This window comes from Musca domestica, unplaced genomic scaffold, assembly GCF_030504385.1.
Source record: "Musca domestica strain aabys unplaced genomic scaffold, Musca_domestica.polishedcontigs.V.1.1 25, whole genome shotgun sequence".
Lineage (NCBI taxonomy): Eukaryota > Metazoa > Arthropoda > Insecta > Diptera > Muscidae > Musca > Musca domestica.
The window spans coordinates 2,793,253-2,806,366 of NW_026712277.1; the positions used below are offsets into that span (position 1 = coordinate 2,793,253).

The window sequence follows — 13,114 nt, forward strand, 5'->3', positions numbered from 1 at the left end:
GTTATTTTCTGTAGCTGGTGCTGATCATGATGTGAACGCGATACCTACGTATGGGATGGTCGCCCCCTTGGTCGGCAGGGGTGGGAAAAGTTTGTCGTTGGAAACGTTCGGAAAAAGGTATTTTCTGATTCCTTTTTGGTGTAGCCTTTATATAACTTTTATATAGAATTTCGATATTTCGAGGTCTTAAAGTGAGAATACACAAAACGATTTTCATTTAAGTCATCGGCTGGCTTCTTCGTAGAGGAACAAAGGAGTTATAGGTTGATTTAATTCGGTTTTGGCCCTACGATGACTATAGCCAGTCAAAAAATCGTTTTATGCACTCTCACCTTTAGTCCCATTTTTCAACCAAAGTAACCGTAGTTTGACATTTCACGTTTTTAGTGAGTATACGTCACGTCTTTCAAGAAACATTCAATATAATTAAGTATAATTAATTTAGATTATTTTACTTGAAAACATTTAAAATGAATTTAATCACACAAAATTCAAGCATTAATAAATTTAAATTTTTGAAATTGCGTTGCATTCGAGCTCAATTGGTTAATGACACCGAATACCAACTACTTGATAAAGAGTTAAACGTGAACAGATGATTGGTTTTTGGCGCGCTACAGGTGTTGGAAAACGATTTACAGGACCCTAAATTGGTTTGTTTTTCAATCTGTTGATCCCATGCAAAGTTTGATTTTTGATTGTTTTTGAATTGTTTGAGATATTTTTTGAATTATTTACAAGAAAATGGAAGAGGAATCATATATGGAAGTTGAGGAACCAGAGGGTCTGTATGTATTGTGTGCAAACAAAAATATCGGCTATGTTGTATTCAAATCATGATTGAACTTGCATTTTAGTTATGTTAGGAACTTGGACGATGTCAAGGGAATTATTAAACATGCAAAATTGGATGAAAGGAATCTGACGCATATCACACAGGTAATATGAACCAAAACTTTGGTTTTCTGGAACAAAGGATTCTTATTAAGAAAATCTTATTAAGAAAATCTCAAAAAGTCCGAAAAATTCACGGTGAAGAATACGCGTCATTCCAGAGATTGGAATCTTTCGAAGCAATCCTTTCAATGTTATCCTCGAAAAACTCCCTCTATAACTAAAATATCTTCTTTGTTCTTTCCAGGCCATTTACTATCCCTCGTCGGAAGTCGTCAGCGATAATCTAAAGCTCCTAGAACTGGATGATCACATGATCAAACAAATCCATGAAGGACAATCGCTGTACTTCAAAGGTGGCCACAACGAGAAGGTTGTCCTGTGTACCGATGAAAAAACCTATGATGTAAAAGCAGCGGAGATTTCCAATAGTTTACTGTTGATACCCGATCTAAAATTTGCAGCTGCCACAAGTACTTCCCCACTTAAAAGCCCGCGAACCGCCAACAACACGTCTTTGGAACGTAGCTTAAATGACAGTGCCGATGATGATTTGTTAATGGAACGAACTCTGGAACAACGGCAAATTCTTAAAATATTCCATGAATATTTTGAATGTCGTGAAATACGACCGAAATTTCGTAAAATGGGAGATCTCTTGCAGATGACACGTTATTCGGGACCGGAACATGAAGAAGCTATCGATCGTAAATTGCTGTTCACTTTCGATCAGTTATTGGACACCGTCCAGTGTAGTCGCAAGGAGTTTGTGGAGGGCCTGAAACAATATCGTTGCATTGAATTTGAGGGTTGGATGCGTGTCCTGGAATGTGAATATGAATATCGTATTGTTAATTTAATGGTTGGTTTAATTGCCGAAAATTCCTGGCCTCTTGATGAGGTGGAACGTGAAGAGACCATAAATGCTTTGGAGGGTATTGCTCCAAAACAAATTGTTGAAGGTCTATTTGATGTTTATACCGTACCCTCAGATGGTAAAGAGAATCGTTTTACTTATAAAGAAGAACTGGTGGCCAGAATTGTGGCCCAAAATATCTTACAGCCTGGACTAAAGTTTCGTGTTGATGAATTTTTGAGCACCTGGCAGGAAGCTGTCCCTGAGGGCATGAAGTGTGATGTAGGTGGAGTTTAATAGTTTTTTGTTTCTATATTTAATTTATTTTATTATTTTAGGAGAAATATTTGCGTGGCTTGGGTATATTTGATAAAGAGGGAGCTGTACCATGCATACGTTCTTTATCAGAGGAAAATTTGCCTCTAAATATACACGATCGTATGCGTTTGCTGTTTAAAACCAAATCCAAATGGACTTTGGAGGAAATTGAACCCTATATAGAGTAAGTGGGAACTTTAATATTTTAGGTCATGGTACTCCTTTAAAGCTATTTCAACTATCCCTAATGTTACTCCTTTTTTAATTATTTTCATTTTTTTTATATTTTTATTTATTTTCTATTTTTTTTATTTCTTATTTTTTTCAGATGCTTTTCTACTCCTGTCCTCTCAGTTTCCACTTTAATGGCAAAGCATGCCCGTTCCCTAATGGAAAATGGTGTTCGATTTTATGTTACTAAACATTAGAGTAACTATTTTAAAATTTATTATCTACAACAAAAATTATTTATACAATGGAAACTATTTCTTCTTTTTATTGCGCATTTTCTTAGCCTTTTTCATATCCTCAATGGCTTCCTGCATTGCTTTAACAGCTGAATTGGGTTTCTGTTCACTGCCCTGCAAAGGTCCGGATGAAATTTCAGGCACTTGCAAACCTCCGGTGGCAGTTGGATATCTAAAATAAATTTTTGAAAGAAATCAGGTCAATTAGTAACAACATTGAAGCACCAGAAAATGAACTTACTTGAAACTAAAGCCTCTGGGGAAAATAGGTTGGGCCAACAAAGATTTCAATTGTTGCCTTACATTGGCCAGGTGAATGCGATTACGTCGTTTTTCAATAATAAAAGCATCTTCATCCTGATCACTGCCACTGAAAGAAAAAATAAATTTTGAATTTAATGGCACTGCAAGAACATAAATATAAACTCCGCTTACGATTCATCATTGAAGCCATCGATAACCATGTCCATTTCTTCGGCTATTTTCTTCATCCAACCCATTTCACTTTGTACACGTTTCAATTTCAATTCTTGACGATCAACTTCACGTGCCAAATCAACACGTTCCCTGACGGCAGCAAGATAACGTTCCGATACGGGGAATAAAGGCAAATCTTCCTCTGCAGAAAAATAATTTTTGGAAGGTAAGCAGTAACTCATTATTTTCTGATTGAAGATAACATACTTCGCTCCAAGGTTTTATAAAGTTTGACATAATTCTTCACTTCACCGGGTTCCATAAACATGACTGTTATGCCATCTTTATTGGCTCTGGCAGTTCTGCCCGAACGATGGACATAATTTTCACTAGTTCTGGGTACCTAAAATCAATTGAAAAAATAAAAAAGGTTTTGGAATAAAAATCGCTTTTTACACACCTGATAATGTATGACATGTTCCACATTAGGAATATCCAAACCACGAGCAGCCACATCCGTGGCAATAAGGAAGCCACAAGGATTATCACGAAATCTTTCCAAATTCTTCAAGCGCTGCTTTTGAATCATATTGGCATGTAAGGGTAAGGGCTCACATTTCAAAAGGCCAAAAAGATTTGCCAAACGTTTCACACAATCAATGGAATTACAAAATACAATGGTACGTCCAGGATGTCTTTGTACAAAATAATACAAATAATAGTCCTTTTGGTCCAAGGGGCAAATTAAACGGCATTCCGTTAGATTTTGGGCAGTTTCTAGAGTAGATGAAGTAATGAAATCAAAATCAAGGATAATCATATTTAAAATGTGTACTTACGTTGTGACCTTGTGATATCCACAATTTTCGGTTGTGAAATGCCCAACTCATCAATCAAATTTTGTATTTTGTCCTCTGCCGTTTGTTTAACAAACTTGGGCTTTTTGCCAAAGTTACGCTCTAGAAACGAAACAGAAGTTTAGAATGTAACGTTGAGTTTCATAATTTCTACATACTTTGCATATGCTCCGGCAAATCATGCACCAATGTCAGGGTGGCCGAGAACACAAAATTCTGCCGGGATTGTTTTTTCTGTTCATTGTCATTTATTAGTTTCAGAATTTGTCTCAATTCCTCAAAGTGACCCTTTTCAACCATACGATCTGTCTCATCTATGACCAGGAAACTAATATCTTCCAAATGTCTTAAATGTTTATTGTCCTGTTGATAAAGTTCCCAAAATCTTCCAGGGGTGGCAACAACAATTTCAGGGCATTTCTTCAGAACACGTTCCTGTTTGGCCACTGCCAAGCCACCAAAAATTGCAGCCACTTTGATGCCTAAAATAAGAAAAGGGGAAGTTATTTCAAATTGGTTCCCACAAAGAAATATTTACCCCACCTGTATATTTTGCCGCTGCCTCAATGTGATTTTTAACCTGGACTGCCAATTCTCTGGTGGGTGTCAAAACCAAACCATAGAGAGGACTCTGATTTTCATCTTCTTCTTCGCTTTCTTCATCACTTTCTTCTACATCCATGGGAACTTCAAATTCCTCTTTATGCCCAATTTCATTATCTTCAGAATGCTTTTCTTTGGTTTTGGTTAAAGGTTTGCGAATACCGGTTTTGGAATTTTTCTTTTTTAATTCCATAATACCAGCCAGGAGAGGAATACCGAAGGCCAATGTTTTGCCGCTTCCAGTTTCTGCTGCACCCAAAATATCTTTTTTACCCAAAATGGCAGCAGGCAGTGTTCTAGATTGAATTTCGGTGGGTGATTTGAAACCCTTTTCTGCCAAGGCTTTCAGGATACACTGGGGCACACCGAGGCCATTCCAACCCTGGAAATAATCTCACAAATGAAAAAAAGTCTTTATAAGATTCATCAATATATACCTCCAAATCATCTATGCTTAAGGCTTTGCTATCCACCAATTCGGGTGCTTCTTCTTCCTCCGAATCATCATCATCGTCTTCCACTTTCTGCTCATCTTCATCACTCTCTTGTGGTGGCCTCAGTAACTTAAAACGATCTTCATTGTATTCTTCCCCTTCTGCATCATCTTTGCTTTCTGTTTCCTTTGATTTTTTGTTCTTTTTACCATCTTTTGGCTTCTTTTTATCATTTTTATTGTCATTTGTTACAGCACCGCCACCTTGCTTTTTGGCCAATTTACGTTGCAACTTCCTCTGTTCCCGTCTTTCTCTGCGTTTTTGCAGTTTCAGGGCCAAACGTTCTTTATAAGAAGCTTTTTTGCTTTTCTTTCCACCCTCATTATCATCGTCACTGTCATCTTCCGATTCTGATAGGGAATCATCACTATTTTCATTGTCATCATCTTCATCGTTTTCCTCGCTGGTCTTTTTGGGTTTCTTATTGGCCTTTTTACGTTCCATACGCTTTTCCTTGCGTGTTGATTTGGGCTGAAAAGGAGCATAAAATATAAATTGCCGAGTGAAGATTTAATGATTTACTTACCTTTGACATCTCCACCAATGCCGGATCGTAGGTTTCCAAAACCTCCAAACCAATTAAGCCTTCCAATCCTACACCATCCTCTGAGACAACATTTCCCTTGATCTTAACTTTCTCCCAACTGGCATCGTTTTTATTAATTCGGGGAAGTTTGGCCTTAGGGCCACCCCTCTGTTTGTTTTGGACCATATTTTAATTCTTTTTCCTTTTAACTGATACCAAACCCGATCCAATGCACAAAACAATGCGGTTGCACGTGTTTTTGTTTTGTTATGGGTAGGGATCACTAGATCGACTTTTGACCTCAACTTGGTAGCCCTGTCTTTGATGAGACGGGAGAGTTGTCAAACGAAGAGAACAACACTGTGTAAATCACATGGCTGTTATTTTAGGCGGGAAAATTAAAACATTTTTTAGGTAAGGCACAGATTAAAATTTCGTGGCCGCAGCAGTAGATTTGTGTTCCAAAATATACCAGCAATAAACTCAGCCGGAATTACACATATATGTTTCGGAATCACCATTTGTTTATACAGTATATAAAAAAGCTCCCAAAAAGATGATAACAAATTAAAAGTATACTATTTTTATCACACAAGGGAATAGGACATCAAAGAAAATGGAATAAACATCCAAAATTCTGTTGCAGCTGCATTTGAGAATCTTCTTGGCCTTGATTGGAGACTTCTAAAATAAAATTTATTTTAATTTTTACGTAAGTCTATTTCCCAATCAATCCTTTCTTTGCATTAGAATATATCCCTTAATTGAAATACTAATCCAAAAATTTACTACAATTTTCCTCTCTTTATTTTCATTATTTCGTGTTTCATCTTTAAATCGTTAACAATTTTAAATACATTATCACTGATTTGATCATGATGATGGCATTATGCCATCATTTATGCATGTATGTATATCGGGACGCTTGGCAGCATCCATCGTACAACGTTATTATGTCATTTACAGAATTCATTAAATTTACAATAAAATTAGCTAAAATTTAAACTCAAAAATTGTGATTTGGTTGTTGTGATGTCTTTACTGTGTGAGGCCCAACTTCTTTTTCAAAGATTCTGGCATTTCTGGTGGTGGTGGTCTGGGCATACGCAAGTATACTTTGACGGCATCATAGATGAACCATTGGGCAGCGGTCAGGGTACCAATCATGACAATTCTGGGTACCAAACCACCCCACAAACCTAAAAACGTAGACAAAAAATATTCATTAGATTTGTATATTTTCATTTTCTATTTTCAGAACTTACCGCTCCAGCCCAATGCCTTGGCAACATCCAAAGCCGAGGAACCCTTGGCGGCTTGATTCAATTTGGAAACAACAGTATCAGCAGGATGTGAAACAATAGCACAGAATACACCAGCAATATAACCGGCAGCAAATGTGACCACCAACTGTTCACCCTTGGTACATTCTTGACGTGGCTTTGGCACAACATAGCTAAGGAAATGGAGGTAGGTATATAATATCATATTCTTTTGATTTAGCCTTCTTTTGATACTTACGCATACAACAATTCCAGAGTTCTTTCAAAGCAGGCAAACTTCATCATGGTATAGGGAATTTGACGCATCCACAATGGCACCAAACCCTTGTAGAAGGCACCAATACCCTCCTGGGCCGACATCTTGGGCAAAGCCTCTCTCAGGGTGTTGGCAAAACCGGGTGTGGTCTGGATCTTTACCTTGGCAGCCTCCATGGGGGCCAAAGCAATATCAGCAAAGAACTCAGCCGAAGCAGAAGCAGCCAAATACAATGAAGTTCTGTACAAGTAAGAATTCTCCTCACCAATGGCATTGGAATAGATAACTTTGAACACTTCATAGAGACCGAATTTGCACAGACCCTGGGCGGAATAACCAAAGAAGGTGGGTGCCCAGCCCTTCGACAGACCCTTGAAACCATCCTCGGCCAAGGTGACACGGAAACCATTGACGACACTCTTATATTTGGCAGGATCGACTTGCAGACGACACTTGACCAAATCCAATGGTACGACCATTGTGTGTGTTGTACCACAGGAGATGATACCGCCCAAGCCGCAGAGGGCAAAATATAAATTGGAACCGAATTCACAGGAATCTAAAGGAGTAATATTTGTTTTTAATTTACTTTATTGTAATTTTAATTTGTATTTTCTGTTTGTAAGGGACTCACCTCCTTCAGCAGTTGCAGCAGCTTGGATATGATGATGTTCGGTCAATTGACCCTTTTCCATAGCTGGTTCACAGCTGGCTGTGGAGAAAGGCTTTTTGAAAGGCGAATTTTGAGCAGCCTCAATCATTGAGGAGAACAACATGATGTTGGGTTTTGTTGCGCGAACAACTGAAAAGGATTACAAAATATTATAGTTAATAATAAATAATTGACAAAGAGGGAGGTGGAGCAGGAAATGTTATCTTCGGATATTAAAATTGATCCTCGAAGATCTTTTCTGTGGAAAAAGAGGAATTCGAAGAAATGTTCTAAAGAAGAAGTCATCTTCGATGAACTTTTTTGTATAGGAAAAGTCATCTTCGATGAACGCTTTTTATTGGAAAAGTCATCTTTGATAAATTGTTGTATAAGGAAAGCCATCTTCCATGAACTTCTCTGTGGGAAAAGTCATCTTCGATGAACTGTAATAAAAGTCATCTCCGATGAACTTTTCTATAAAAAAAAAGCATTTCCGCTGAACTTTTATATAAGAAAAGTCATCTCCGATGAAATTTTCTATGGGAAAAGTCATCTCCGATGAACTTTTCTGTATAGGAAAAGTCATCTCCGATGAATTTTTCTATAGGAAAAGTCATCTCCGATGAACTTTTCTATAGGAAAAGTCATCTCCGATGAACTTTTCTGTATAGGAAAAGTCATCTCCGATGAATTTTTCTATAGGAAAAGTCATCTCCGATGAACTTTTCTATAGGAAAAGTCATCTCCGATGAAATTTTCTGTATAGGAAAAGTCATCTTCGATGTTCTTCATTTCAATTTTCTTTCGTTTAATTTCAATGTTATTTTGTAATTTATTCGAAAACAAATTTGGCAAGGAAATCACTTTTCAATTTCCCGTTGTCATGACCATTTGCCCAATGGATGGCCAAAATTTCAAGCTTACAAGTTCAAGGGTTCGTTCATTGCATCATTGATCATGATTTTGCTTTTTTTCATTCTTATTTTGCAAAAAATGCCCAATGAACCAGTGTTTTTTATGCATTTTCAAATTTTGAGGTTAGGGACGATCATTTGTTGTAATATGCCAAAAATGATGTAACTTTTGTTCTGTTTTGCCTTCGAAACGGTAAATTCGCGTGCAATAGAAGGTCATTAACACTATTTGATCATAAATCATGCATAATCGTTGACATAATCCATTTTGAAAAATTGGAGGACATTTGGAAATTTTCAAGGGGAAAATTATTTTTTGCATATTTTTGAAAACTGTATTTAAATGAAGTATAATTAATAGTAATATTTGTTTTTTTATTTTTTTAATGCCTATGATCGTTTTTTTTAAAACATCCAAATTTTTCTCAAAGTCGATTTTGCACATTTTGAATTTTTACATATAAATGCAAGTATTTTTACAACAAAATTTTTAAATATATACTAAAAACCTTATGACATTTCATTATTTTTAAAATATATATGTATTGCATAACCATTTGTTTGTTGCACTTTGCCGATCTTTCTGTTTCAATTTTTCAGTTTTTTTTTTCAATTTTCATTTTTTTTCAAAAATGTTTATTTTTCCATTTTTCGCATTTTTTTAACTCACTTTATCAAAAAAATAAACAAAATCTTAAATTTGTTCTAAACGAAATTTATCTTGGGAAAAGAATAAATTTCGTTCGTTTTTTTTTTTCTATTTTGTATGGGAAATTGGCGTATGCTACGCGTTCGTTAAACACCCAACAACTGAAATAGTTTTCAAATTCGATTTGAAAATTTAATGAGATTTTGCTTGCATTGACGATGTGCAGCGAAATAATTTAGACATACATAGAGACATTGGTGACTCTGAGTACTTGCATTCAGAGTGCTCAGAGCGGTAGTTCCTTCTCTATTTTAACCCATTTGAGGCGGAAGTGTGAATATATATGACGACGTCCATGTGAAATGTGTGTAAAAACAGTAACATTTTTTTAAAAGTGGATTTATTACAAACTCCTCTTTCCGCTGCAAGGGTTTCTCCTTTTTTACTCAATGTCTAAAGTAATTGAAATGTGCTATACTAAGGTTCCCCATGGGTTAAATCCCAAAAAAAAAAAAAAAAAAAAATCAAAAATGCGTGAGTGCATCGTTTCTTCTTTATTTGTTGCAAATGGCAAAAAATCACCAAAGAATAGTTTAAAAATAAATTTCATTACCAATCTGAAAGATGTTCTCAATGCAAGGCCACATAATATTTATGCAACCGAAAGAGAGTTTTGATTTCATTTTTTTTTTTTCTTTGAAAATAAGAGAATATTTTTCTAAGAGAAAATATATATTTTTTTTCAAGACATATGCAAGATTTGAAGAATATTTTTGAAAATTCTGTGGGACGGTACTTTTAAATAATTTGTTTTCAATTTGCACTTTTAATAATAAAAGACTTTTAGAAAAGTTACATCACCCCTATCCATATGACTATAGAGGGCATATATTAATTGATACGGCCAAAGCATCCTCCAGTGAAAAAACGGTTATAGACCCGAGGTCTCTTTGGATCACATCCGTTTCAGGACATTTGGAGTGGATTTAGGGGTGTCTGTCCGTCCGTCTGGCTGGTGTGAACAATAACAATAATAACTCGATGAGAGCATTTAATTTGGTCCAAGCTTGGCAAACACCTTCTCGTATCTCCCCTACAAAAGGTCAAAATTTTCACAGAACTTAATATACCTTTTAAAATTTTTATATTTTAATCAGTGATAGGTCAGATACGACAAGTAAAAAAGCTGTAAGTTTGGCCCGGCTGAATTTTGAATGCCCTCCACCATTTGCAACGAATGCCCTCCATCATTTCCAACGGCAATTTCCAAAAAAAAAAAAAAAAAAACAATCAAATCCATTAAAAATTCTGTTAAAATTTAACGTTATATTAGGGTCTATGCGACGACATGGACCTGCATAGGCAATTTTTGTCGTAGCCAGTGCAATATTCAAATGCGAAACTTGAAAAAAATCGGTGAATAATGTAGCTAAAAAAAATCATCAAATTACCGAATATGGGGAGATGCCCTTATACGGGGGCTATACGAAGACGTGAACCTGCACAGACAATTTTCTGCCTCAGGCTGTAATATCCGTTACGAACTTCAAATACCAGAATTTGAAACAATTCCGGTAAATAATGTGGCTGAAATCATGAAAATATCGAATATCGGGAGGTACCGTTATATGGGGGCTATACGAAGACGTGGACCTGCAAAGACAATTTTCTGTCTTAGGCTGTAGTATTCGTTACGGACTTCAAATATCAAATTTGAAACAATTCCGGTAAATAATGTCGCTAAAATCATCAAAATACAGAATTTCGGGAGGTACCGTTATGTGGGGGCTATACGAAGACGTGGACCTGCAAAGACAATTTTCTGTCTCAGGTGGTAGTATATATTACGAACTTCAAATACCAAATTTAAAAAAAATCCGGTGAATAATGTCGCTAAAATCACCAAAATACCGAATATTGGGAGGTACTGTTATATGGGGGCTATACGAAGACGTGGACCTGCACAGACAATTTTCTGTCTTAGGCTGTAGTATCTATTACTAACCTCAAATACCAAATTTAAAACAAATCCGCTGAATAATGTCGCTAAAATCATCAAAATACCGGATATCTGGAGGTACAGTTATATGGGGGCTATACGAAGACGTGAACCTGCACAGAAAATTTTCTGCCTCAGGCTGTAATATCCGTTACGAACTTCAAATACCAAAATTGAAACAATTCCGGTAAATAATGTCGCTAAAATCATCAAAATAACGAATATCTGAAGGTACAGTTATATGGGGGCTATACAAAGACGTGGACCTGCACAGACAATTTTCTGCCATAGGCTGTAATTTCTATTACGAACTTCAAATACTAAATTTGAAACAATTCCGGTGAATAATGTCGCTATAATCATCAAAATACCGAATATCGGGAGGTACTGTAATATGAGGGCTATGCGAAGACGTGAACCTACACAAACAATTTTCTGTCTCAGGCTGTAGTATCCATTATGAACTTCAATTACCAAATTTGAAACAATTTCGGGTGAATAATGTCGCTAAAATCATCAAAATACCGAAAATAGGGTGGTGTCATTATATGGGGTCTATACCGAAACGTGGACCTACATGGCCCATTTTCAATACCAAAGGTCCTGCAGACATAATATACATTTGAGTAAAATTTGGGGGTTGTTAGTAAATTGTTTTAATTATTTGAACCAATGAGTATTTCTTTCCAAGGGTTTACAGTTTTCAAATATGATACCCTACACCACTTTGCTACTTTAGTAGAGCTCCACATAACAATTAAAAGTTTTTTATGGTAGAATTCAATCATACACGCTATGATTATAATTATAATCTAAAGTTCAAAGGACTAAATATTCCGAAGCATTTGTATCTTTTAAATTCTGACTTGTTTTGCCCATTTGATATATATGGGAGCTATATCCAAATCTGAACCGATCTTGATAAAATTTGGCAAATATATTTCTGAGCTGTATTTCATACATTTCCCTAAATATCGTTGTTACGGAGTGCATATTATGGCTGTGGGTATCAAATATAATAAATCGAATGAACAATATATATGGGAGCTATAGCTAATTCTGAACCGATCTTCACCAAATTTGGTACACTAGCTTCTAGACTCAATTCGGTCGTAAGTGCCAAATTTCATGCCATTTGGGCACATATAAGACGTTTGGTGCAAAATAAAATGTAAATCGGACGAAATTATATGTGGGAGATATATCCAAATCCGAACCGATCTCGATAAAATTTAGCAAAGGTATTTCTGAGCTGTATTTGATATATTTCCCCAAATATTGTTGTTACAGAGTGCATATTACGGCTGTGGAGGACTAAAATAACAAATCGGATGAACAATATATATTAGAGCTATAGCTATATATGAACCGATTTCGATCAAATTTGGCATACTTATATTAAGACCTAATTTGGTTGTTTGTGCAAAATTCCATACTATTCGGGATGATATTACACGTTTGGTGCACAATAAAAAGCAAATCGGACGAAGATATATATGGGAGCTATATCTAAATTTTTAACGATTATCTCCAATTTCAATAGGGTTTGTCCTTGGGCCAAACAAATGGTTTGTGCAAAATTTCATCTGGATCGGGTAATCAATACGAACTGTAATTTGTTCAGAAAAATGCATGGACAGACGGACGGACGGACGGACATGCATAAATCGACTGAGAATGTGATTCTATGCAGATCATCAAAAGGAACTGTGGGTCTATTTCGTTTCCTTTGGCCTGTTACAAACAAATGCCCAAAGACATAATACCCTGACCACCTTGTGGTGTAGGGTATAAAAAGGGATATTGTAGCCAAAATCTTTAAAAAAACGTGGTAATATTTCCCTATATTTATTAACCACCCCTCCTTGATGTAGTTCAGATACCAACCAATTAAAGACCAAGTTTTTTTTTAATTTTTAAAAATAATTT

The 13,114-nt window shown here is 36.0% G+C and overlaps 3 protein-coding genes across 3 annotated transcripts; 1 reads left to right on the forward strand and 2 right to left on the reverse strand.

Annotated features, from left to right (window-relative positions):
• Positions 1-631: 631 nt before the first annotated feature.
• Positions 632-2,721, forward strand: LOC101895272 (sister chromatid cohesion protein DCC1). Its single transcript, XM_020038735.2, has 6 exons — positions 632-788; positions 858-939; positions 1,142-2,032; positions 2,089-2,252; positions 2,397-2,497; positions 2,583-2,721. The coding sequence occupies exons 1-5, from the start codon at positions 745-747 to the stop codon at positions 2,494-2,496; spliced, it is 1,281 nt and encodes a 426-aa protein (XP_019894294.1). The 5' UTR covers positions 632-744; the 3' UTR covers position 2,497; positions 2,583-2,721.
• Positions 2,360-5,692, reverse strand: LOC101895099 (ATP-dependent RNA helicase ddx24). The gene is made up of 10 exons (XM_005188976.4): positions 5,433-5,692; positions 4,850-5,377; positions 4,353-4,794; positions 3,968-4,291; positions 3,792-3,911; positions 3,413-3,729; positions 3,220-3,355; positions 2,971-3,154; positions 2,777-2,905; positions 2,360-2,707 (listed from the first exon to the last, which is right to left on the reverse strand). The coding sequence occupies exons 1-10, from the start codon at positions 5,616-5,618 to the stop codon at positions 2,551-2,553; spliced, it is 2,523 nt and encodes an 840-aa protein (XP_005189033.1). The 5' UTR covers positions 5,619-5,692; the 3' UTR covers positions 2,360-2,550.
• Positions 5,693-6,216: 524 nt separating this feature from the next.
• LOC101895443 (solute carrier family 25 member 3) lies at positions 6,217-9,369 on the reverse strand. The gene is made up of 5 exons (XM_005188978.4): positions 9,208-9,369; positions 7,606-7,773; positions 6,954-7,530; positions 6,698-6,888; positions 6,217-6,631 (listed from the first exon to the last, which is right to left on the reverse strand). Exons 2-5 carry the CDS (start codon positions 7,745-7,747, stop codon positions 6,471-6,473), a joined length of 1,071 nt encoding a protein of 356 aa, XP_005189035.1. The 5' UTR covers positions 7,748-7,773; positions 9,208-9,369; the 3' UTR covers positions 6,217-6,470.
• Positions 9,370-13,114: the final 3,745 nt, after the last annotated feature.